Source organism: Rattus norvegicus, chromosome 16 (assembly GCF_021556685.1).
Source record: "Rattus norvegicus strain SHRSP/BbbUtx chromosome 16, alternate assembly SHRSP_T2T, whole genome shotgun sequence".
Lineage (NCBI taxonomy): Eukaryota > Metazoa > Chordata > Mammalia > Rodentia > Muridae > Rattus > Rattus norvegicus.
In genome coordinates, this window is record NC_141549.1 from 28,000,140 (window position 1) to 28,027,982 (window position 27,843).

The window sequence follows — 27,843 nt, forward strand, 5'->3', positions numbered from 1 at the left end:
TTATTATTATTATCACTACTATTAATAGGTAAAGCCTTTTTAAGAAGATTTATGGGACTTATGTGATAGATAATACCCACGTTCCAAGAAAGCATCAGAATAAAGTGCCAGCCCACAGCCCTCTGGTTAATGGATTTGCCTTAATAGTTTCTCCTACCATTCTGTCCTATTAAGGAAGTCACCTTTGTTTTTTGCCGAAGCTTTCATAGAAAGCTATTTTTTGCTGTTAAGCAGCTGCTGCTCTCTAGGAGGCCTGCCCTTATTTTATTGGATGCAATCTGTCCGCATAGGCCAGCTAATGTCTAGAACAGGCAAGGCCTCAGAGTAGGCTAGTGTAGAACAGAGCCATGTAATGTGTCTTTGAACTGATTATCTCATACTGCATCTAGTTATAAACCATGTGTAACCACATCAAGACAGTGGCAGTAGAAAGCAATTATAGAACAAAAAAACTGTTTGTTTAGAAAGCCATATTGTTTAGATATGATATAATGCGTCTATATTTCCTGAACCCATTTTCTGAATCTATTGTAACGAATGACAGCAAAGTACATGTCCAGTAATATGGCACCAATGAAATACAATATATTCATATAATGTAATATTATACAATTATTAATGAATTACATAGTCTTATATCCAATTAAGAGATAGCAATAATATCTATGTTTCCATGTATTGCCCATAAGCTGTGAATGGATATATTCATACAGTATGTATGGGTGGATTCACTCTGAAGAGATTCATGTGAAGCATGTAATAGTTCTTGTTTCTGAGTAGAAAGACTAAGCAACCAGAATGGGAAAAAGCTTCAATTAGACGCTTTTTGATAAGCAAATCAAAATATTTTATTGCTTTTCACTATATTCATCTTTCAGAAAATTAAATTCCTTTAAAAGCAAGGTCAGTGACATGAACTCTGATAGGCAGACTTGTCTTATATTTAAGTAGTTTGTTTACTCCACACATCGTCACTGAACTGTTCTCTACTAGCTACTGACAGGGGTCCTGAGATGGCTATGACTTTAGACCAAATGAGTGTCCTAGAGGTGGGGGGTGTAGGTCTCATAAAGGAGACTGCCTAGGGTGGAAGATAAGGATTGGTAGGAAGAGTAGCTAGTGGCAATCTCTTTGACAGGTTATCCTTAGGCTGACCTTGGATCATGAGACGCCAACTATGTAGACTGTGTTGGGGGGTGAGGGGCGAGGCAACACAGGTCCTGGAAGAAGGGCAGCAAGTGGGAATCACTGAAAAGGGTTCACAAAAGGGAGGCAAACCCATATTCAAAGGCGGTATGGAGACCAGAGTTAGTACTAGAATTTGGCATGAGGACATGGATCTGATTGAAAGGGGCAGTAATGGAGAACCAAGAACCAAAGGGCCCTGAGAACACCAAGAACCCAAAGAGCTAGGAGTCTCAGGTGCCTCTGAAAACCACACTTAGGAGGTCAGAGACACCACCTGCTCTTAGTTGTTGGACCGTGAGAGCCATTGCAGTGGTGTGTGTCAGCGCACAGACAGGGGTATGGAACATAGAATGCACGGCAGGGAAGGAGGAAGGCTTTTCTCTCTGGCTTTGGAAAGCTTCACTGCATCTGCAGTGTGGGGGGAGACGATGCCCTATCATTTAGCACAGAATAAGGGCTTGGATCTGGTTGTTCAAAGCATCCTAGACTGACCACCCTTATCATACAGGTGGATGGAGTTGCAGGTATTGAACAGAGCAAGTGGTTATAGTTATTGCAGTCTATGGCTAATGCCAGTTGGGCAGCAATGGGGCAAAAAATAACACATTCCTTCAGTGTCTCCCAGAAGTGGAGGTGGATGTCATATTGGAGAAATGCTAAAGCCACCCATGGAGACAGGCAAATATCCTAAGGCTGAATAACAAGTGCTGGCTCTGAGGAGACACCACATACATGCAGGGTGCTGCTTGGGATCCGGTGTGGTGCAGTATCTCTGTGGTTCCCCTGAGTGCCTAGATATATTTACAGTGTGCTCTGGCTGCAACTGCATATATTACAAATGGTTAGCATTATTGCACCGCTATATATGTTTTATATCTTCGAATCATTCCCCATAAACTGTAAAGCCATTATATTCTGAGCCCATTACTTGAGGTGAGAAAGGTATACCTCAGAGAAGACTGAATGATGGCATAGACTCTGAACTCCATGTATCCCTAAAGGCAGGTGAGCCCTAAGATCTTCTAAATTTATTTTCTATTATTATTTTAAACCAAATCCCATTCATTTGTCAGTGTGCTTATAGAACACTTGAAGCCCTGAGGCTTCAAAGAAAGGATGGGGATGGTGAAGGGAAATGGAACACAGCCCGTCATGATACCAAAAAAAAAAAAAAAAATCAAAGGCTCCAGAGTTCCCTTTCCCTGGGCTGCTTGGCAGAGGGGAATAACAGCCGATATCTTAATGTCCGAGTATATCATGTATATGTGTATATGTGTGTGTGTGTGTGTGTGTGTGTGTGTATATATATATATATATATATATATATATATAATGGGTTGTATGCTATATAGAATTCTCAAGAATCAAAAAGGGAATTAGATTTAGATTTAAGAGTCATAGAGAATTGAGGCAACATTTTTGGCAGAGTAGTTTTTGCATACTATTTTTGTTTTGTTAATTTGTATTAATACCCAAACCAAGACCTGATTCTGCAGCTGCCCTGCTGCTTCTGTGGTACCAGGCAAGTCTGCTGTTACAGTTGTAGACATGCAAAAGGAACTTCATGTGTCAGAACTAAATATGTCTCATTTTATAACAAGGTCCAACTTGTAATTCTTTCTCAGAAAGCAGCAGGTTCCCATTTTCACGGAGCATTTGAGACTCTGGGAAATCTCCTTATTGATCTGGATTGGATTTATTGATCCTACTCTAAGCCATAGTTAACACCCTCCCCCCTTAACTTTAGTGCAATAGGAAGGTAACTAATTCTTCTGCATTTGCTGAACAAGGCAGCAGTTCCTGTCTAAGTACCAGGCTGTGGCATTCTAAGGTCATAGGAAACATTTAATTCTTCTGAGCAGCAACACAGTTTGAAACAGGAAAACAAGGGAAATTATTGATTACCAAGATGCCTTTGTGGCTAGTCCTCTGCCACAAGCCTGTAATTGATTGAGCCTGGTGATACCCTGATACCCGTCTGCATTTCTTTTCCCCTTTTAGAGACGTGGCTCCGTCCATTCTCACCACACGTGGTGCCGTGCGATTACTTGCGACTTTTATTTGCGGTTTCTCTGTTTTGTTGTTGACATTAATGAGATTACTGCACAATATCACAAGAGAAATGGTGTTGCTATTTGGAATGTTAATGAACTGCTTGCTTGGCCAATTGCCATTTGTTCCCCTGTGAATATGGGGTGTGTGTGTGTGTGTGTGTGTGTGTGTGTGTGTGTGTGTGTGTAAAAGAGCCGAGTAGCAGGGGTGGGATTGCATTTTTTTTCCTCTTTGCAGCCAGTGACGTGAGCCGTGCCTGGAACAATCAGACTGCAAACAGTTGAAGATGCTGGGGAGGCAGCCTGGTGCTTCCTAAGCTAAGGCAATCGCAGAGCTGCTTGGAGCTGCTGGGGTACGGCCGGCAGAGTTCCTCCAGCGTTAGAGCTTTGTAACGGGTAGAAAGTGCCTTTTTTTATTTCTCCAAACCGATTCCCTGATAGACCTTCAACATGATTGGTGTGAATAGTGTTCAGAGTGCCAGCAAGGTACGGGTGAGGACCTCAGGTTCTGTGAAGTACTCCCGGGAGGATTCCATCCGGCGGCAGTCCCACCGGTCAAAGTCTATGAAAATTTCCAACTCCTCAGAGTTTTCTGCTAAGGAGACCAAGGTAAAGAAATGCCATGTTAAATATTATGGACAGTGGTACGGTGGGATAGCAGGATGCTATGCAGTCTGCCAGCGTCTGATGTGCAGTGACAGACTGAGAAAGTAACAGGAAGCATAAAATGGCTCTAAGATAATCAGTGGGATTCGGGCGAGCAGTGACACCTGAACTCCAGACAGGAGACCTGCTGGGCTTTGCAGCAGTTCTGCACAGAGCCAGTTTGTGGAAGGGAAGGATTGAGGCAGTATTGAAAGAGCATTGCTTGTGGAAACTGGTGGTTGGCATGGTGGTCGTGTTATAGTCTCAGAAAGGTTGCCTTGAAAAATGGCTTTTAGTGTGGCGTATTTTTAGAACATCAGGAATGTAGAAATATCTTGTGTAATTTTCATCTTCCATTGAGTTCATTATTTTCTTCCCTCTCCCAGTCTGTCCCCCTCCCCCAGTCTGTGGAGCTAATGTAGAAAAGTGACCCTGTTCTGTATGCTATATTCTTGCTATGCTCACTGCCAGGTGTGTGTAACTGGGAGAAATTCCTTCTTTTGTGTTCCTTACGTATGTATGTGCTGCTGCTATGCTGCCATTAATAAAGCACTGGTGTTTTCTGTGACTCTCTCTGAGATAGCAATCTGGGTTCATGTGGCATGGGAAGGGGGTGACTACGTAGTGAAGTGGGCATTTACTACATGCAACATATTCTTGAGATTCTTCCCACCACCATCTGTGTGAGCAGGGTACTCAGAAACACTCCCACTCCACAGGTTTAAAAATGGAATGATGGAATCATAGGATCAGAGAACTCTAGAGCTGGGACGGGGATGATTCTCACAAGATTCACAGGCTTGACGACGTGTAGGAAAAGCCTTGGGAGGTGGATGTATATCACTGTAGCCTTCACATGAGTTCTGTCCAGACCCACTGAGAGTGACAGGCCTACCCCCTTCAACCTTGTTCCACTGCCCTCCTCTCCTGTTTCCTCCCAGCCTCTTCGTCCTGTGTCATTACAGTATTGGAAGACTTTGGTCCTAACAGGTTCCCCTCACAAAAGATAGGTGGTGGATGGTGACTTTAAGACCTGCTGGCTCCCCATCTCTCACCTTACAGTATGAGACAGTGGAATCTAACCCTGTCAATCATTAGCAAATAATTTGGCTCTAATAAGTTCTTAACAGGTGGCTTTTTCTTGGTAATTTTAAAATAACAGTTTTAGGAAGAAGCATGTATCTTTCGGTAGTCTTTTTATATGACCAGAATAAGCATGTCTTGGTCCCTACTGCAACTGCTATGCGACCTCCGATGGTATGATGACTATAGTCTCCTGCTGACGTAAATCCCAAAGGGTATTACAGTATTAAGGAGATATAGAAGGGCGTGCATGTGGTGGTCAGTATGGTTATAAAATTTACTTTGCAAAGAACACTAATTTAGCATCTCTGAATTTTATTTTAATATGTATTGTATTTATAACCTGTAGTCAGAAGCCCTGAGAAGTAAGAGGTCATCATTGGGAATGCTTTTGTAAACTCCCATCCTGATGAAATTTTAATCATTTTAATACTATTGGTTTGCTCAGAATTAGGTTGTATGGGTTAATATAAGCTATCAGGTGCCAAATGAGCATATTTATCTAATAACTTTTCTATTTTCTATACAGTTTCCTATCTGATAGGAATCTGTTCACTTTGAGAAGAGTATTGTATACACGCTCCTGATAGAATTATAGTCAAGAAGCCGTCACTAACTATATATATGTAATATAAACACAATATGTATATATTATATGTATGAATTTATGGATATTATATCTTGAGTTCTGGGGTGTTTATGAAATAATATAAATAAGGTCTTGGCTCCTAGACTCTGACTCTGTCTCCCTGTCACCTCATGTCTGCCTCTTTTCCTAGTGTATGTATTCCATTAGAATTAGAGATTAGATACATTAAATATTATCATTCATTAGCAAATTTTGTTCACTAAATGAAGCTAATTGAATATGCTAAGCACTTGTTCCCTAAACTAATTAACTGAATTTCATTATGGACAAGTGTAATTACATGGTAACCTATGTTCTTCTCTATACTGCACATGTTTTATTCAAGTGCTAATAGTTAAAAGGATTATTCACCTCAGTTGTATCTAGTAGTAAAATTTTATTAGTTGAAGGCAAATCAGTGTTTTTCTCCTGCTAATCAGTTAAGTAGTATTTTTTAGTTATCTGACTGTCTGCAAAAAATAAAAGGTTGTCTAAGCCCGTGATAAGAAAGTTTATTTCTTCTACTACATCTGACTCTTTCCTCCAGGAAAGGCAATAAGAAGATAACATTAATTAGCCAAGGTCACTTCTAGGACTAAATTCTCTCCCTAAAACTACCTAGTCTATTCTAGAATAAGTAAATAGTTTTCACATAGTTTAATTCTAATATGTTTTATATTCTTGGAAAACTGTCATCTTTGATGTTTCTTAACTTTTTTTTGTTGCCATAAAATCATTTATTTGTATAACTATGAAATTAGTTCATTTTCAGGCCTCACTTTTCATCCACTTTTATATTTTGTCTTTTATTTGAAGAAAGTATTAAAAGGTTTCTGAAAAATTATTTACTTATTGCCTTAAATTTTTAAAAAAAATGTTTCAAGATTTTTTAGCTAAATTTTTATTATTAATGATCATTCCATTCATTTACATCTCAAATGATATCCCACTTCCTGGTTACCCCCTCCACCAACCCTCCATTCCACTATATCCCACTTTCCAGTCACTTCTCCACCAACCCCCTAGCCCACATCTGCCCTCTTCCTCCCCCTAACTCCCTCCACCCTCTTAAAAATAATGAAATCTTTTTTTTTCTTTTGAAGAACATGATTTTTTTCCTTTTTCTGGGTAATATTTATATCAAATTCTGGAACAGATGAAATGTAGCGGATACTCATTGCTAATGAATTTTAAGAAGGATCCTTGTACATATATGGAAACTGGTATTGATTTTCGAAGTGTCTCATTTGAGCCTATGAACGCATTTAAACAGTTGTCTTTTAATTACCTGATACTGGTAGAGTTGCCATTCGGTCTACTGGCCATGACGGGGCGCCACAGAGCTTCCTGCTACCAGGGTCAACAGGACACGCTAGACAGAAATAAGAATTTGGAATCATTTGGGGATATTGATTCTTGACTTTCATGTGTCTTTATTCTATCCATTTATGTGTTTATCATGGTGCAGGCTATCCAGTGAACTTCAGGTTTCACATATGCATGTCAGTCACTCGACCAGATTCAACATGCTAATTCAAACCACACTTCTACTGAACGTGTTCACATTTCCTCCTCCCCATCTGGCTATATATAAAAGTACATATAAATTATATGGTATAACTTCGTTTTTCTTACTGGCTTAGATTAAGAGTTGTAAAAGCTGGTGGTGTTCATGCTTTGATTTGTTTTATGTGCCCAACTCTTTTTTTTTTTCCTCAGAGCTGGGGACCGAACCCAGGGCCTTGCGCTCGCTAGGCAGGTGCTCTACCACTGAGCTAAATCCCCAGCCCCTATGTGCCCAACTCTTACCAAGCATACTTACCTGGGCCCAACCTCAGCTTGACAATGTCATTTTTTAATGCCATTTCAGAGCACGAAAGCAACATGCATAGTTGGATCACTGAGGCATGATGTTGGGGAATAACAGCATCATCTTGCTAAGAATCCTCTCAGTGATGACTGAGATTAAACGAACTGTTTAAAAATGTTTTGTTTGTTAAAGTAGCAAAGAAACTTGAGGCACATCTCATGAAACTCATGCTACTGTGGATGGTACATGGTGAAGAAATTGGCCATCTGCTTTGTGAGCCAAGACGCTGCCCAGGCATAGTGTGGGTTTTCCTCATTAATTATCACTCTGCTTCTTTCTCCCCAAGTCATTTCTCACGGAGACTTACAGTAAATTGCAGTTGATGAGATATCCTTCTTCTGAGCAAGGTTAAGTTTTCTAATTTTGATGGACTTATACTTTTTCCTTAAAGAGAAACCAAAGACCAAGCTAGCTTCCAGGAAGGTGAGTGAGTTTTATAGCACTGTAGATGAGTCTGGGTTCCTGGAGATGTTAACTGTAAACATGTGAGAGAGAAATGGAAGTGCTTTGCCAAAGTACTGCTTGGGGAATGCTTAATTCATTGCTTTGTAAAACACGCTGCAATAATATTGAAAGGCACCATCAACTCCATTCTTTTCAGTCGGCAAAGGATTTGCTCGCTTTTTCTTTAGCAGTGCTAGGTGAATGCTGATAACCTCTTCTTTGTGAGTCAGTGCTATATACAAAAGAACCCCAGAAGTCTTTACAGTGCCCTTTTGGAACCTCAAATTTTAGTGGGAGGTTCGCAGACTGAAATCATGTTTTTTTTTCCCCCCTGGATCATTTTTTTAAGACAAAAACCTAAATCTGGGAAGAAGATTCACATCAACCTGTTTAAAAATCTGTCTTGTATAATATGAAGGAATTACCTTCTCAGTTGAAACTGCCCTTGCATATATAGTATATAATAATATAAATACATAACAAAATATTACATATTTAAACTCTGAAGTAGAAGCAGAACATATTTCAATCCACATAAATGATAGTCGAAAGCTTTGGGGGAGATATTATATTGACTATTACGTCACAATGTTAGCAACATCATAGGTATTGGTTAAAACCCTGGTATTGTGAAAGGATCAGGGGCAAATGCTAAGACTGAGACAATTTTATCCCCAAAGCTCTTTTCTTACTGTTGGTTATATTATCTTTACACTGAACTTTCTGTGTTCTAGGAAGCTATGTTTTTGTTCAGTGTGATTCTGACAGACGAATTAATGCAGATATATTAATGTTTTCGTTTGTGTTTCCCAGTGTAGACCTTAGGAAGAGACAAGGCTTGCTCTGGCAGCGTGTCCCCCAGTTTGTGTCATTATCAATAGCTGTATATCTGCCTCAGGACTTGAGTCAGACTTGTTAAAACACAAAATCTTGTCTGCATTTGGTTTTTATTCTTGAGTTTCCAAGCTGGCAAAGTGTGGCTGGGGTTCGGTCATGTCCGTTGGGGCCCAGGCCCCAGCTGGGGTGCTGGGGTTCGTAGGTCCTGCTGTGCTTTCTTGTAAGGTAACACCTTTGCCCCCAGGGTGTAAAAATGGCTATTTAGGGGGAAGTGTCCACCAAACCAAGTCCTGATTGGGTGACACCTGCTGACTCTTGAACATAATTAAAAGCAGATCCTCTACCATCACAGTCTGATCCATTTCACTTGAGAAAAGGACATTCGGTGGGGTGTTCAGTTTGAGTGTCTCAAAAATAACTCTCAGCGTCAACCTGTGCTCTTGTTCTGCTGTTCCTATGAGTAGATCGCCTGCTCACCTCCATGTAGCATCCGGACACTGGGAAAAGAAATGCCAGTCTATACAGTCACTCTTGTCAAGGGACTGACACCACTCTTGCCAGAATCGAGGGAGGGGAAAGGAAAATCTGTGATAAGAATGAAGAGGGGGAAAAGAGACATGCTTTTAAAAGTCAGTCCTTGGTGGAAATCAGGGCAGTTAGAAAGGAAATGCAAAAGGATAATGCATAATGCCTTTCCCTCAGAATAGTCTACTAGATGGGGCCTGCCTGCCTCAGTCTTCAAGGATTATAAACATCTAGAGTTCTTTTAGGGTGTGTGTGTGTGTGTGTGTGTGTGTGTGTGTGTGTGTGTGTGTGTGTGTGTAATATATATTTATAATGATGCAGACATTGAGTAGCTGAGTATGACACCTTCTTCCTCAACTTATCTTGAAATTACTCTGCTATTACTAATTGTTTTTAGTTTGAATTTTGCATTATCATTCCAGTAGCTTGTTTTTTTTTATCACTTTTTTTAAAAACCAGTTTTCTGTGGTCTGATGGACACATCTTCAAATGCAAGATCTTCTGATTTCGGTGGAATTTGATTTTGGCAGTAGGACCTTTGGCACCACCCGCCATGTCAAGATTCTGTGAAAATTACCAAATAAGACACTGTCTTACTCCAGGTCTTTTCGTGATCTGCTGTTGATTGTCACAGCCAGTTTAGTGTTTGATTGTGAACTACCGTGAGATGTCAGGATGCTCCTTGCCAGGCTCGGGTGTTGTTAGTCAAATAATAAATACTATTTAGCCATCCAGATAGTCCCGTCTTGCTGAATCGGGGTAATTCAGTAGAGTAGTCACCTTCTGCTCTTTAGCACACACCCACTGGCCATACCTTAGTGTTCATAATAAGTACTAAGATTTCAGTCCCCGGAGCTCCTGGAGCTCATGGCAGGAGTCAGTCCCTGCTGTATGTATTCATTACAGTCACCTACTAAGATCTCCAGCATAAGGATCCATTTGGTGTCCTTCCTGACTGTGTGCTTTGGGGATGAAGCCTTTACCTTTAAGTTATTGAGAGAGGGTTATACAGCTCTGTCTGGCTTCCAACTCTGGATCCTTCGACCTTAGTATCCTGAGGACTGGGATTATAGTTGTGTCACTAGGCCCTGGAAAAAGGCAGCTGTTTACTGTCACAAGAGAGGTAAAGACAGATAGAATGCCAAGTTCTCTCTGCTGATTGATGTTGTTGTTCTTCACTCTACTTTCTTAGAAACATTCAAATAAGAAGACTCTTATCATGATTGGGCAATGCGTGAAGGGCTTTTTGTATGCTCCATTAACCCCATGCTATGTTTTTTTAGTCCACAGATAAATGATGTTTTTATTCAGTCAAAACATAACTACTCTAATTAGTTTAAAGGAACAGTACCTTTTTATTTCCATGCCTTGAAAAACCCCACTGAAATCTTGGGGCGGAAATGGTAGATCTTTGAGGACAGGGCAAATGAGAGGATCCCCTAAACTATCATTTGATAGCTGAAAAGCAGGTATCTTTTTACCTTTCAGTCAGTAGGGAAAAGCTGGCATGCAGGGACCTGCAGCCCTGCAGGTAGGGAGAGTGAGCAGAACCCATCAAGTCCCAGGGATGAAGGCCCCAGCCACCCGTTCAAAACATGAGATTGCTCTTTCTAAAGTCCCTCAGGTTAGAAATTCTAAGTGCATTCCCCTCCCTAGTGTGGCCACTGACCCTCCCTTTCCTGTGTTTTCTGTTCATCTTCCACACTGTGTTAACCAGAGCCTTCAGCCATAATTCAGACCCATTTTGAGGCCCATGGTGAGATCCCTGTGTGGAAAATAGCAGCTGTGAGTGAAATGTTGAAATATTTCACAAAAGGAATCTCTGCCTTCATCCTCCCTCGGGTATATTTTCTCAGAAGTAAGAAGACCTGTATCTAATAAACAGGAAGTGGAATAGCCCAGAGGGAGGGGAACCTCCAGGACCGCAGATGTGTAGGGGATGGAAGCAGGCAGCGGAGACAGGAAAGAATGGAGGAGTCCAGCCTTAGCACTGACTGAATACCAGTCATGGGGCTCTGCAGATATGAGATGGGAAGCTTGATGGGAGATAGTAGAGGTGACGTAGAGAAAGGTTCCCAGGAAACTCATTTCATGCCACCAGCAAAATGCAGTTTGATTAGTTACATGGCAAACACAAAGAAACTTTACTTTTTAAAAGGTGCTGTACTGTGCCATGTTGCTTAGCTATAATTTCTATCAATGTTGTCATTGTAACGTAGGCGCTCAAAACTGATGGTCCTCCAAAGTGTGAGGGGATATAGTCCTGTTACAGTAGGCAGGAAGACAAGTAGATGTGTTTATAACATAGGTGCCATGTATATTTATATAGAGAGGTATGTATTAAATAAATATATAATTAGTTTCAATGGAATGGTGTTAATAAGTTGTGTTCTTTTATTTTAAAAATAATTTTATCTTAATGAAACAAAATGACAATTATGTTTGGTTCCCCAAACTTTATTCAGAAAATTCTGCTGTTTATGAAAAGTTAATGCCTAGGACCCACTAGATTTGATTATTTAATGCAGCTTCATTGATTGTTTTGAATAAAATCTGTGTCCACTTAGAGTTGTCTTCTTTGCTTTTTCTAATGTATGGAAATGACAGGGAGCAAATGCCAGGCCTCGTGTTCCTCTTGAATGTTCATGTCTTCTGGGGATTGGTTTTAGGAGCCATTTATTTAAAAGGGCTCAGATTGTTGCCCAACAAAATAGTTCTTTAATAACTGTTCACATTAACTTTATGATCATGTTCATAATCATTAAATATAATTGACCATTTTCTTATGTATTTTAAATACTGCATATAATTACATGGTCATTTGAGATTTATGTACCCCTTATTTCAGATTGTAAAGCATTCTTTATTGTGGCCTCTATCTGCTACCTTTCAACAACAAGGACTATCAAAGAGACGATCTAACAGCAGATCTTAGCAAGTGCTATCTAGAATCATCTTTGAAAATGTAGGTTATGTCATATTTTTCAAGCAAGGATTAGCTGTCCAAATACAGGCGAGTTTCTGATAAACAGCACCCCAGAGGATCAGGGAGGAAGCAATAGAAGTGAAACCAGGAGGTGGCTAAGATCAAAATGAATTTGGAGCTTATGAAGAGCTGCGTATGCTGAAGAGTGTTTTAGAAGTCAATGTTCCACGCATATTCACTAAGACTGTAATTACGTACAATTTTATTGTAGGCTTTCGGGCTGTAAGTTCTCTACATAAATCACATTCACATGAGGTTTCAAGATACTTGTCTCTAACACCTATAATGAGTTGGAGAAAGATGAGGGTACTTTAATATGTTCCTGTCATGCCATCTATATTTCAGTCAACTCTTCCTGGGTTACATACCCTCTGCTGGAGAATGCATTGGTATCGTCATGGCAACTCCATTTAGGGAAGTAGTATAAGGAGAATATAAAATATTCAACTAAAAATAAAAGGAGCCTGGAGCCTGACTCCTGTACTTGCGTTTTTATTATCATGAGGTCACCAGATTTAAGGAATATGAATCAATGCAAAGCAGCCAGATTAAATTCAGGTTATTTTAGATAACAACTTTTCCTATGTCTAATGTAAAATTTGGGGGCACACTTACACTAAAGAGAAGTTATTCATTGCTCATTCAACTTAAAATTTAATTACACATCTTGCTTTTGATCAGGCAACCAACATCCTGAAGCAAGTACCAGGCCCTCCGGCTTCCTGATTAGTGAGGTTAAAGAATCCCCCTTCCTAAGTTGCAGGTTTGAATCTAGCTTTGCTGATGTCCAGACCATTAAGTCTGCGTTTATGACCCACGATCATACTTACGGGTACTTAGCATTGTTATCATTGAAGGCCAGGTTTTCTCAACAAGGATTAAAAAAGAAATCCACTGAGTTCAAGATAATTTATGGAACACTGACAAGACTAAAGGCAAACAGACAACATTTGATTCTTACTCTTCTATTTTAATAAATAAATGTGAATATCATTGGATCTCTGGTGCTACTATTGGAACCGTTTATCTATTCAGTTTGTAAAATGTATGCTTCAGTTATGTAGAAATGGGCCACCCTTTTCTCATAATTTAGGGAGAGATCATGATACATTCCTATTCTGCCACCATTGTCATCCAGCCCAAATCACACCTCCTACCTAAACAGTGGTTTTATGAGCTCTCTCTCTCTCTCTCTCTCTCTCTCTCTCTCTCTCTCTCTCTCTCTCTCTCTCTCTCTCTCTCTCCCCCCCCCCCCCTCTCTCTCTCCCTCTCTCCGTCTGTAAGCTCTCTACAGCAGATGCATGAATTATAGCAGGACACTCGTTTGTTTAGAATAATGCACTGGTTACCCAGTGGACAGCCTAAACATCAAATTGTTTTCAAGTTACAAACCCTAGGACCTGCTTGTCTATTTCCCAGCATGCAAAGGTTTCCACACCCAAGGCCCACTATATCCTATGGTATCTGCTCAATGTCTGTTTCTGTTCCTGGGAACCCTCCTACTCAGGTGTACCTACAGCAGCTCACCCCTTTCTCCCAGACTTTATATTGCATGTGGGTTGTGTTCTGCCTTTGCTTTGCAGAGTGATACTCTCTGGCCATCTAAAATGGATCCTTTGAGTTATCTTATTTTCATCATCTTAAAATAATTAACTGGTAAGCCACCAGAGATATCAACTTATATTTACCTTTTTGTTTCTTTACTTTCTGTTTCAACATCACAGGAAGCTAAATAATTCATGTTACCCTCTGGGCTAGTACTTACTATGTACATAAATGAATGGCTTTAGGAAAAGATTAATGTTGAATGCTAGGAGAGTAAGCCGGGTGTGGGGACATAAATTTGGGGTTGCATTCTCCACATTAGTTTTTGAGACAAGGGCTCTCATTGAGCCTGAAGCTCAGCTGATTGGGGAGAATGTCTGTGCAGCAGTCTCAGGGACCCTCCTGCCATCTTTGACAGAGGATGTGGGGATATTGTACCTAGCTTTTAAAATAGGTGCTAGGGATTTGAGCTCAGGATCTCATGCTCCGCTGGCAGTCACTTTATTTGCTGAAGACAAAATTGGTCAGAAAACTGTAAAGAATGAACAGTGAGCATTCTGTGGACATGGGAGCAGTCATGGCTTATGATTTAGATTCAAACCTCTGCGAGCTGATGTCTCACTTGGCATCAAATCATGAGCACATATGTCCAGTTTTAACAAGAGAATTGGTCAGGAAGGGGGTATGGGAGAATTTTCTGGGGTTGATGTTTATGTTCTGTAACTTAATTGGGATGTGTTGTATAGGGTGAATGCACTTACCAGAACATGTTTAAAGGTACACTTGAGATCTGTAGATTTGTACTACATTAACTTTGTATCAATTACTCTTTATAAAACCTGCAAACAGACATTGAAAAGTAGATGTAAGGCTGGAGTATGTAGAAGAGACATATGTAGAAATGTGCTGTTAGATCTGTCCCATGCTTTAGATTGTCCTTTTGAAACAGGTCATATGTACCCCATGCTAGCCTTCTGCTTACTATGTAGTCCAGTCTGGCCTTGAGCAGCTGATCCTCCTGCTTTCCTCTTGCAAGTACTAGGATTACAGGGACTCTCTGCTAACATCCCTGGCTACTGTGGACTTTTAAATACACTGACGAATAAGACGGAGTGAGAAAATAGAAGGATGGATGAATGGGTCAGAATGAGTTGACTCTGTAAATATAGTCCATGGGTATATCGTTATAATGTGTGATTCTCTTAATTTATAAATGCTGAAATTTTCTGTAATAAAATTACAGGGGAAATAGGTATTTTATTCCAAAAATACATTCCCTAAAGGTAAACCTATAATAAGATAGATCAATAATATACATTAATTTTTGGAATTCATACTTGGGATTTAGAATAAGATAGCTACTACTTAATTATAACTCTCTCTCTCTCTCTCTCTCTCTCTGTGTGTGTGTGTGTGTGTGTGTGTGTGTGTGTGTGTGTGTGTGTGGTGTATTAGTGGGTAGTGCAAGGAAAGAGATGTGTGTGAGAGACTATAAAAGAGCCTGTTTTTGTATCTGTTCCAAATAAAATCATAGAGAGCTCAACAGAGCCTAGGAAGGTAACTTTGTGCCATTCTCTCAGGTTGCATATGTAGCCAACAAAGACCAGTCCATTAGTTAGCTTTCCAATATTGCAGTGACCAGATTACAAAAGAATTAAGATTGTATTTGGCTCATAGATCCATAGGGGTCGGTCTCCAGATACTTGACCCCATGAACCTGTGCAGAACATTATGGTAGTAGAGTGTCGTCTTCTCCTGTGTCCCACAGGAAGGAGTCAGAGCAAAGTAACCCCCATGGACAGTTGCCTCCAGTTATCTCTTTCCTGGAACTAGGCCCCATCCCCTAGTTTTCACCAGATCCAGTAATGTCAGCATTTTATGAATCCACCAACAGATTAACCCAAAGGCTAAAATAGTGTCACAGTTGGTCCTCATGCAAGAGGTCCTGCATGGATCCCTCGAATCCATGTAAAAGCTGAATATGGAGGTACACAATCTGTAACTCCCAGCACTTGGAGTGGGAAGGAAGTAGGTGGATCTTTGGAGATCACTGGCCAAAAGCCTACCTTAACTGACAAGGGTTAGTGAGTGACCCTTATTCAAAAATGGCAGAGGATGATGGAGGAAGAGACTAGACATAAACCTCTAGTCTCCATGAACCTCCACACACACAGACACACACACACACACACACACACACACACACACACAGACACACACACACAGACACACACACACATACACAGACACACACACACACAGACACACACACACACGTACACAGACACACACAGACACAGACACACACAAACACAGACACACACACACACAGACACACAGACACACACACAAACACACACACACAGACACACAGAGACATACACAGACACACACACACAGACACAGACACACACACACAGACACAGACACACACACAGACACACACACACAGACACACATACACAGACACACACACACAGACACAGACACACACACAGACACAGACACACACACACAGACACACACACAGACACACACACACAGACACACACACACACACAGACACACACACACAGACACACACACAGACACACATACACAGACACACACACACACACAGACACACACACACAGACACACACACACACAGACACACACACAGACACACACACACAGTGTAGGGAGCATTATCCAGTTTAACAGCAGTACTTTATGGTCAGAGAATTTACCATCTTAATTTATCTCTGGAAAGACTTTTTCAGAAAGAGAAGTGTGTTTGGCAGTCAAGCTTAACTATCAGGTAAATTAAATGATCTCTTTTCAATAGACAATTTAGAGGCAGGAGCCCCACATCTACATGCGTTCTAACTTCTTTACTCTGGATCTCTTTTCTATATGAATTTTTCTATGAAAACATAAATAAAACAATGTCGCTTATTAAATCCACTGTGTGACCGTGTCTTGTATGTTGTATGTGAGAAGTAGAGTCTGTCACGTGACTAGTTCTCAGCCAGGTAAGGTCAGACAGGGTTAGCAGTAAACGTTATATTCTTTATATAAGAGACCCTTAAAGGCAGTGTAAGTAGGTTCAACTGTACCTGTCATAATGCCTCCATAGTGTCTACATAATGCCTCCACAGTGTCTACATAATGCCTCCATAGTGTCTACTAAGGGCTAAAAATGTTTATTACATGATGAGCTGTACTATGACACCTCATATTCATTTTCATTAAGGTAAGAGCGTCTACATTTCCTGTTTCCATTGTGGATCTGTGATGATGTGTCCATTTGTGGTTAGATATCCTTACGGCTACTATTCCTGTTTGTCCATGCACCACAGCACAAAGTTAAATTAATTGTCCAGGACAGAGATTTTGGTTTGGTCCAAAAATTGGATCTGATTAGAGACATGGAAAAACACGATCCCGATTTAGGCATGAGCTTGCTACCTGAAATGTGAGCCACAGAGGGAAGTGCCCACTAGGTGGTTTGTGACTTTATCTCCTTTACACTTGGGTGAGTTCCAGTGGGCTCAGGGATATGGGCACTTACAGGGAATCATAACCTTGGTGCTATAAATCCCACTGTTGCCATTATCAGGTGCAGTTGAAATGGAAGCAGTGTAAGATCTAACATACTTTTCATAATTATTCAGGATCCACAGAGTAAAGAACATCATTGGAATTTAGAGACGCTTTAACTAAAATACATGTGTTCCATCAACTCCACAAAATGTGCTTCTGGGGAAACAGAGAGAATCCTGATTATACAATGCGGTAATGGAAAAAGAGCCTGTGTGGGCTGCCAGGAAGGTGCTAAGATTTGAATAAAATGGCATTTTATCATCTTTGAGAAGCAATCAGAAGTGAGGAACAAAGACTTAAAAGTAAATTTAAACCAAATTCCCATATTTCTGCAATTTAAACAACTTGTTTTGCTTTCTCATTCTTAAAATTAATCATCTTCAGATTTAAAACACCATCTGTCCTGTTCAGTGTCAGAAGGATCATTCTAGAGCTCCTGGGATAAGTTGCAGGAATTTCGATTTTAGCTAGGGCATCATGCATCACGACTGATGGCATTTGAAATAGTTGTTGATAATTCATGCAGAATTCTCAAGGGAAGTTCTGGGTGTCTGGGGTGGGGCCCAAATTTTAAATTTTCCTTTATTTGTAGAATTACTTGACAAATTTTGGTGTATATCCATAAAGTAAAACATACTTTTATCTAGGGATTGATATAAAAAATATTTCTACAAATTGCTTTTATTAAGATGCCTGCCTTTCATTCATACCATGGTGCATCATTGGTTTTCTGTGGCTGCTGTAACAAATGACCACAGAAGCATTGTATTTAAAAGGTGCAGAAATATATGCTCTTACAGTTTTGGAGAGTGGAACTGGGAGAGTCATGTAGAGGCAGATCTGCACTTGCCCTGAGAGGTCAAAGGAGAATCTGTTTCTAGCCTTTTCTAGCTTTCGGGTTGCTGGGGAACCTTGGCTAATACTGTGTCACTCCACCCTCCTCATTCCTTTTCTCTTGCCTTCCCTTCAGCTTCTTTAAATTGCCCTCAGCCTTCTTCTTGTAAAGATACTTGTGATTACATTTAGAGCCCACCCACAGACTTTCCCCATCATAAACTCTTTAAATTTGATCTAAAGATTTTTCTTTGCCATATAAGGAAATATTCCGAGGTTTTAAGAATTAGGAGAGAGTTATCTTTGGGGGGTGTGTTATTCAGCCTCCACAGCAGGCGTCACCTCACTGTGTAGATTTATATGGACAGGACCTGTGGTATTTTTTGTCTATGTTATCTCAGCTGTTAATCCAAGGGGAAGCACACAGTTTGCCAAGATGTTGTTAATCCTGAAATTCTCTCTAGCGATGTGAAGGGTTAACACACATGCACACACACAGAGGTATTTGTGTATGGGTGGGTGAACAGAACAGGTAGACAGACAGGAAAGCAGAGATGGAGAGACAAGGGACAAAGGGAGACAGAGACAGAGAGACAGAGTAGTGCAAAGATCAGTGATGCTGGGTGTCTTCCGCAGGCACTCTCCGTCCCGTTTGCTGATTCAGGTGGAGGGAGTAACAGGAACCCACCTGCCTTCATTTCTCAGTTACTGGATGTGATACATGTTGCCACGTACAGCATTTATTTAAAAGTGTGTCCTAAGGGTGATAACCAAGGTCCCCATGCTTACACAGCAAGCACTTTCCTAACTGGGCCACCTTTCCAGGTTATTTTCCTGAGCTGGGACTGCACCTCCAGTTTTAGCCACTCACATGGCCAATACATTTGATTATAAGTGGATTGAGAGTACAGGGTCATTTCAGCAGGCTTGGCCTCAGTGACAAAAGTACTTGAAGCATGTGTCCTAGCAACCGTGACTCTTCTGTGAAGCTTATCTTTCAAGAATAGAATCCTCCTTGCCCAGCATTATTTGAACCCCTCTAAAATAAGCATGAGTCGTCTCGCCTTTCTCCAAATCCTTAACTTAGGGCAGAAACATTACAGGGTTGGGAGGCTTAGGATTAGGAGAAACAATGTAATTGGTTGATAGTAAATGCAAACACAAAACTGGGGGTGAATCAGATAGAAAGATCCGAGATTCTACCAAAAGAGTCCAAAATAAGTAGTCAAGGAGGAAGGCTGTCTCAAGCGTTATAATGTGAGACATCTTGGGTGATGTTCGTTCATGTTGGATCGCACCTTCCTCTTCCTTTGTGAGGTAGTATTCGTCCCTTTCATTCCTTTGTGGTGATTCTCCCCCATCCAAAAGGAGAAGGATGCCTTGACAGATGCCTCTTAGAAAAGCTGGCAGGAGGTTGAGGAGGATGGAGAATGGAGTCAGAGGTAAAGAATATCCAGTGGCATTAATCTGTCATTGCTTAATTTTCCTTTGGTAGTGCTGAATGAGTCACAAACAGACTGAGAGTTGCTGAGCCCAGGAGAGGTTTGCTAGTCTAGTCACTAGACCTGGGTTGCCCTCTCAGAACAGACAGCACCATTTCTCCTTAGGAATGGCCCAGCCTAGAACCTCATTGTCTAGCAAATGGACAGCACACCAGAGACTAGGTAATGAAACCACATTGAGAATGCCCTCTTGGGGCTTCTACAGCTGGAGCTGGAAGAAAGAATCCTTTGTTTCCTTACTTAGGACCTCAGAGGTGTGGCTATGCACTGTTTACAGAGGACAGTTCTTACGAGAAATAGACACTGGAGATGTTCAGCCATAGAAAGAGGAAGGGAAGAAAGGAAAGATACAGGAGTTTTAATTCCTGCATCTCTCAGGCTGGTTTTGTTCATATCTTTTTATAATTTGTCTATAAAAACTTACTCTTGCTTTAAGTATAGTTCAGGTGTTTGACATTTGAAGCTAAAAGCACTCTTGGGTTAGGGATGTGATGTAGCTCAGATGATCAAGTGCCTGCTCCCCATGCACAGTGCCCCGAGTTCAATCCAGAATATCACATTAAAGGGGGAGGTGGGCGATGCAAGCCTCCTGTTCTCTGCACGCAAGAGGTAGGGACAGGAAATAGAGAAGTTCACGATGGCTCTCAAGCAGTGAATTGAAGGTCAGCTTGAGCTATATGACACGTGCATCAACAGAGCAAAAGTAAGTCACAGCTCTTACACGGCATGTTAGCATGGGCCACTCCACGGGGGACTGGCAGAAAGCTCCCTAGTATGTTCATGTGCAACAGGAAGACGGTGCATGGAGGAATTTGTTAGTTTAGATTGGGAATGTCTCATCTGAAATGCTTAGGTCTGAAATTGTCTCAGACTATTTTGTGTCTTGGAGCATTTGCATAAGCAATATTCAATATTTGCAAATCTTACATATTAGGAGGAAACCCAAATCCGAGTAGGAAACTCATTGGTTTCAGGTGCATATTCCAGGCACAGCCTGAAGGCAAGCTTAGACAGTACTGATAAAACGTTTTGTTCATAATTCTTTTTTTTTTAAGACAAGGTCTCACTATATAACTCAGACTGGCATTGAAGTTGATATTAGTTCAGGCGTATCGCATACTCATGATCCACGTGCACCAGCCTCCCTCGTGGTAGGCTTGCAGGCGTGCACTGCCTCACCTGGTCTAAAATCCGCAGCATGGGATTCTCCACCTCTGGCATTGCGTTAGAGTTCTAAAGCTTAACATTTGGAGTTTTTGTGGGTTCATATCTTTGGTTTTGTTCGCTTGCTTGCTTTTTGTTTTGCTTTTATTTTTGATTAGAGAGCCCCATTGGTTACTTTCTTGTCACTTTGACAAAATCTGTAGTTTTAATGTACTTCCACTACATTTGGAAGAGCCCTGAAAGGCGGAGAATTTGCTTTGGCTGTACATGTACATACAGTCAACTTCTGAAGCCTGCCTTTTCTCATCTGACGAGTGGTTGAGTAGTGTCTGACACCCCACGCCACCCTTTCCTGTCTCGGAGTAGATAGCCATGGCTGAGCTCTGTCTTGAGACCTTACTGGGGAAAAGTTCTAGCACCGTAAGTTTTATTATTCTGTATTATTTTCTGCCGTGGTTTTGCACATTAGGAACTTACTTGTCTTTTCTTTATCTTGTCTTATTCTAAGGTAAGGCATCTTCCTGGGTAGGTACTATGGATGAGCAAAGTGACCACAAGAACTTTATATGGTACTGGTCCTGGGAGAGTCAAGGACGCTCTCGTAGCTAATGTGATTGTGTCTCTGTTTCACTAAGCCCTTGGGAAGCTTTGTCTCTTCTATCATACCATACGTATATATTGAGGTAGCACTCACTGAACTGTGGAATTACCTGACTTTAGAATAAAACAAACAAACATTGAGTCAGTTACAGTAGAAACTAACACAATTCCAGGATCCATCTCCATATCTGGCTTAAGGCCCTCTACCATGTGTCTCCTCAGGAAGCTTAAGACTAGTCACATTTCTTCTGGCAGAGGCTGGCCTTGCCTGACAGCAACAGGAGGGGAGGCCCTTGGTCCCAGGGAGGTTTGATGCCCCTGCATAGGGAGATGCAGGAGAGGTGGGGCAGGAGAGTGTGGGTGGGTGGGGAAGCACTCTCATACAGGCAAAGGGGACGATGGAGGGGGAATGTGGGATGGGGGATTGGTGGAGCGGTAACTGGGAAGTGGGATATCATGGGAGGGGGATTGTGAAGAGGGTAAACAGAGTGGGATATCATTTGAGATGTAAACAAAATGATTAATAAAGTGTCTCAAAATTAGATATGCTTCATTGTTTATGTTTGAGAGTTAAACAAATCTTGCAATACATTTATTTTACCATTTATTAAGGGTACAATAGAATAAATAATTATGGTAAAGTACTCTGAACAGCCTTGTATTCCTCCCAGATAGAGGAAAGATTATTTTCTGTAATTAAGATACCGCAAAAAGCCATCCATGTCTCTGGGAATAAGTCTCCCATACTTAAAATGTTCTTATCAATTTTATTGTCCATAGTTCTAGGATAACTCTGATTTTATTCCTAATGTGTTTCCACTTTTCAAACAAGATGTACTTTCTTTAACATGTCAAAAATGAGTAGAGTTTATCCCCTTATTACCTGGTTTTTCTACTGTATAAAAGATATGTGTGGTTTCCTCCATTATTTCCATTAAGCATGATTTCTTTTTCCTCATGTATGGGAGATGGGGATTATATATGTTTGTGCTGTATGCAGATATGTGCATATAAAAGCCAGGGAAGGGCACAAATTGTCCTCTTCAGTCATTGCCTACCTTGAACATTTGAGGCATGATCTCTGTGTCTCAAGTATAGAACTCATAATCCTCTTACCCTAGTACCCCAGACACTGAGATTATGGGCAAGCAACAGCGTGCCAAATGCAACGTGCTAGAAAAAGTTCTATTTGTACTTGCTTATACTTTTCTTCTGAATTTTACATAAATGCTTTGTGCTTTTTATTAGCTATAAAATATTGTGATTATAATCATAAAATAATATTATAAAATACCTTTACACTGAAAAAGTAATCAACTATTACCACTTTCAAGAGGTAATTACTAAAGTCTGTGTTCAGTGCTAGACTGGCAGCCAACATGGCCCAGAGATCCTCCTCCCAAGTTCTCTTTTAGTGTTGAGGTTGTAAGCACGTGTAGCACAATATTGCCATGTTAGATTGTTGCTGGACTCTGAATTCAGACTTTTGTATTTCCTTAACAAATTCCTTTAATCATTTAAGGATCCCCTCATACACTATGCATTATTACTACTAATAAAATATGATCTTATATGTATTTGCTCTAATTATTTTAACATTTTGTGTTATAAATTTTAGTATATACATTTTTAAAAGTACTGCTAATGTCATATAGTATTTTTAAAATTCTCAAATAAATAGAATTGTGACTACCCTTAAGTCCTGATTAATGAATGTTAGAGCATGTTTTAAATGAATGAACTAGAATGTTCTGCTTACCCTAATTCCACTGAGCAAAACATACAGTACAGTGTGTTATTTCTAAAAGACTTGTTACTTGGCGCACGTTTCTTTGTTCCCTAAAATGCTCATTTGCTTCCCCTGTGAATTCTTCAGCTTCTAGTGTCGCGCAGCCTGACCCAGAGCCCTCAGGCCACTGCAGTTAATAAAGATTGTGATTGCAAAGGCCTGGGGAAGTGGCTCAAACATTTACTGAAGCCTTTGACTTTGCTGCTCTACTCAATTCAGCATATGGAACAGAATGAAAAGAATAATCCGATCTTATTTCCTCTGTTTACAGGCTCTGTACAACTCCATCAAGAACGAGAAGCTTGAATGGGCAGCGTGAGTATGCTAGATATCAGCTTTTTGATGATGTGGTTTTCTCTTGCTATTTTTCTCTAGGCCTTGGGGGTGATTTTAGAGCACTAACTATGCACACACAGTTCTTATTTTATGTCCGTTGTTTGTCTTACCTGCTTGGTGTTAACCAGTCAACCCTGAGAAATCTTTATTTGTCGTGGGGGAAGGGTTACTCAGTCTTCTGCTTTTGCCCAGGTTGCCATATCCATAAGCAATTGATCACCTTATAGGAAATCCTTTGAAAACAATATCCTGAAAAAAAAAGCTATTGAAAAAATTTTGTTTTATTCCAAAACCTAATATAGGTGGTATTTGTAGCATCTAATCATTTGGATTTTCCTATGTTGTCATAGATGAAGGTTTCTTATGATACTAGTCATTCTGTGGTGTGGGCCCATATTAATGAGAAGAGAAAAAAGCTTCTATGTGTAGATCAGTTGAGAAATAACGCACTAACATGAAACAGCCAGTTGTTTTAACCTTTAAGGTTTATGGTATATTCAGTGCCATTACATATTAACACTCTCTAACAAAAAAGAATTCCCGAATCTGCTCAATAGTAAAATGTACTACTCGAGGGAATATGCTTCAGTGATTACCGTTTAGATAAACTCTATTTAACTTCACATAAGCCAACAATTCTTTGTTGTTAAATTTTCACTAATTCACAATTAAAGGGTTTTTTCCAAAAAATTATTAGGTTTGCTGGTGAGATGGGTAAGCTGGTTAAGACATTTGTCAGCAAGCCTAATGGACCCAGTCTGATCCCAGGACCCACATGGTGAAAGAAAACCAATTTCTACAAGTTGTTTTCTAAGCCCCACATGTATGATAACAGGCTGGTGCCCATCATGCACCTTACCTTGGTGTGGTGTCCTATCGCACACACACAGTTCTTAAAGTCAATACCACTTGAAATACTCCCCTGGTTTCCAGGCCATACGTTATTGCTTATACATAAAAGAATCTGTTTAGGAGTTTGTATCTCTATGGTTATATATGATAAAGCTCATTTAAAAGCAACATACCATTTCAAGGATTACTTTGTAACACTCTTAACATTCATGGTTATGAACACCCACTATTCTTTCAGAGAGTCAGTTGTAGTTCCCAGCACTGACATGGTCGTTCACAAGCATAGCTCTAGTTCCACCAGATTTTCTACTCTCTTCTGAACTCCAGAGGCACCAGACATCCAGCTTAGAAACTTAGATTGCAGAGTCCGATCTGAGCATGAGTTTTCCTCTTCTGTAGACTAAGTTAATATCAGCGTTTGGGTCTCAGGTGACTTTTAGGAGGACCCAGAAGTATTCTGTAGCACTAACCATAAAACAGATTATCCTTCTGTTGACACCTGGTTCTGTAGCTAAGAAAGCTCAGGTTCTAGTTTTTTCTCATCCTCTCTCTTTTCTCTCCTATTAATCCCTCATTGATCTATAGCCATTGATTATGTTTTAATCTTCTTCTTCTATAAGCCAAAGAAGTTAGATAGACTCATGATAGGTACCTTTCCAGTTCCAGCGTCCTGTTTCTGAGTTTGACTTTCATCCGTGTCTCCTGTCAGTGTCTCCTGAGTAAAGAACAGTGTGATGTTGTGTAGAGTGGATATGAAACAAAAGGGGTAGGTAATGGGATGGATAAAGCAGCCAGTAGAAAGGCAAGGTATCTACCCTAGTTGGTTTCTTGTGCTGTGATAAAACCCCACAAGCAGAATCTGAGGTGGAAGGCTGTGTTTCAGTTTACAGTTTATGGCACTGAGAAGCAGCAACTGGAACAGTGTTTGTAGAGCAAACTTGAGGAAACGATTCTGTACCTCAGCTTTATGTGATCCACTAGGTCACACTGTGTGCTCTTAATGTGTTATCCACACATGTGGCTGCACCCCAGTGCCCTGCCAGCTCTCTATGCTCTTTCTCAGACTCATTTTCCACTTTTCATCCACAATGTTGGTACCTTTCTAAGCTCAACGCTGCCGCTCGTCAGAGAGCACTGCTCTCATTCATCTCCTAAACTTTATCTGCCATTTCTAAACAGACTTCCCTCAACATAAATGCAGCTTGGTCTGCTTTTCTAACTTCAGTCCCTTTACTGTGAGCTACAGGAATTTGGGGCAGCATTCGCGAGCAGCATCTCTTTCCAGCTCTTAGAAAATATTCACTACTGTTGTGAACACTGATCATTTTCTCCTTGTCTGGGTTTGGCCTCTGCATCATCTTTGACTTCAGTCACAACTTCTCTAGACATGGCCTTAAGCAATAGATATCCTTTCGTCCAATCATGCTGCTGCCATTCCATACATCCTGTGTGCCTCCTCACCAAATGTGTGTGTCTGTGTCTGTGTGTGTGCATGCACACGCGTGCACTCACACCAGTCTCTTGCTTCTTTCTTCTATGTTAACCTGAGGCAGTTCATGCTGTGAAACCTTATGTGGGCCCTCATTCTACCAGTCATGTAGATATTACACACTTTTGTCACATAATCCTCCTTTCAACTCAACACAGTTACTAGTGCATGGCCCAACATGGCTTTCTGGTATTCTCTCTATTCTCTGCTTGCAATCTTTCCCCAAATTCATTACAGGTCAGCTCACATGATACCCTGGCCTCGGCAATCAGAAAACAATATACATTTTGCTTTATCTAATAGCACTGTCAGTTTATACCAATTATTGTAGCTGTTAGCCATAAATTTTCCTTAGGCTCCAGGTTCCTTGAGGAAATGATACACGTCTGATTTCTTCACGTAGTTCCTCCTTTGCTTACCGTGACGCATACATGTAGTGAAGATTCCATAGAAGGCTATGGGAAAGGTTGGTTATGTAGATCAGTGGGAGAGCATGTGCTTGTCATGTTCAAACACCTGGCTCAATACCTAACACCAGGAGGGGGAAATGAGAAAGGAAAAAACAAAAACAATGCTATAGTAAGACTTTAAAGGATAAACAAGGAACTGCATTCTCAAAAGATGGTCCTACATGTGTACAGCTGAGAACATAACTACAGGGGAAAGCAGCTGCTGTTGCAGAACTTGTAAGATAATTTGTACTTGAATGGAAATTTTGTTATTGTTGATTTTAGAGCCATGGAGGAAACATATATAGAATTACGGACCTCTGTAATAACTAAAAGAATCTCTGCTGCTTAATATAAATTTTCTTTAACCACATTTTATGGAGCCCTGGAATTCCAAGGAGATATCTGAGATTAAAATCTCAGTAAATATTTTTCTGTTTCTTATATATGATTTAAAAGTTGTGGGGAGTGTGTTGCTCTAACATAGACCTATCTCTCTGTAAAGAAAACTGAAATCAAGAAACATTTATCCATAGGTTCAAAAACATTAGGCTGGCGCCATGGCAATGGCAGGGTCTGCTTCCTGCAGTGTCACGCCTGTCTTCTCTTTTGGTACATAGGCTCACCACAGTCCATACCTTTGGGGAACAGAACCCTTGTCTGAACGTTTTTGTGTTACTCTTTGTTACGACGCAAGTTAAGAGAGTTCTGTTGGGTGTGGGAATCCCATCAGAAGCTCATAGCGTTACTGGTATTACCAGGCAGCGAGGCAGTGAGGATTATCCATTCATCTGTTCCATTCTTTAAGTTCTCCTTCTGCCTGGCCAAGTGTAGAGACAAGATATAGATGTGACTACAGTGCACGTCTGTTTGTAATAAGAACTAAGTGTGAAAGGAGGCGAGGTGGCTATAAGAATGAGTGAATGAAGAATAGAAAAATCATAGTGAAGTAGGCAGAGTTGTCATGTTATTTTTTTTTCCTAAATTAAACTGTTTCTGCTCTGCCTTCAAATCGTCCTTGCTTGTTACATAGGACAGCGACACATTAGACTCTTCACATCTTAGACCAGCCCTGCCCGTTTAAAGGCTTGGCTGCAGAGAGCCACAAGGAGACTTCCACTTCTTTCTTGTGAACTTTATTATGTATGCTCTTTCTTGGTACTGTTGTTCCTAAGAGACCAATTGGCTGACATCAGAATGTGGAAAAACTTACAAATCTTCTTTACACTTCTTTGCTGATATGTCTAACATGTGTGTGTATGTATGTATGTATGTATGTGCAGGTGGGTGGGTGTGGTGTGAATGTACATGTGTGTAGTATGTGTGTGAAAGTGTATATGTGTGTGATGTGAGGATATAAGTGTGTATGGTGTGGTATGAGTGTGCATGTGAATGTATGTGTATGGTGTGAGTGTATATGTGTTATAGTGTCGATGTCTGT

The 27,843-nt window shown here is 40.6% G+C and overlaps 1 protein-coding gene across 20 annotated transcripts in view; it reads left to right on the forward strand.

Annotated features, from left to right (window-relative positions):
- Psd3 (pleckstrin and Sec7 domain containing 3) overlaps nt 1–27,843 on the forward strand; it is a 557,293-nt gene that overhangs the window by 429,619 nt on the left and 99,831 nt on the right. For 19 of the 20 annotated variants that reach the window (XR_015639410.1, XR_015639411.1, XR_015639413.1 and 16 more), the window contains 1 exon segment: nt 23,548–23,591. Coding sequence is in view for 16 of the 20 variants with exons in the window: in XM_087588275.1 (XP_087444401.1) it covers nt 23,548–23,591 (44 nt within the window). In the remaining 4 variants the exon portion in view is untranslated. 20 annotated transcript variants of the gene reach the window in all.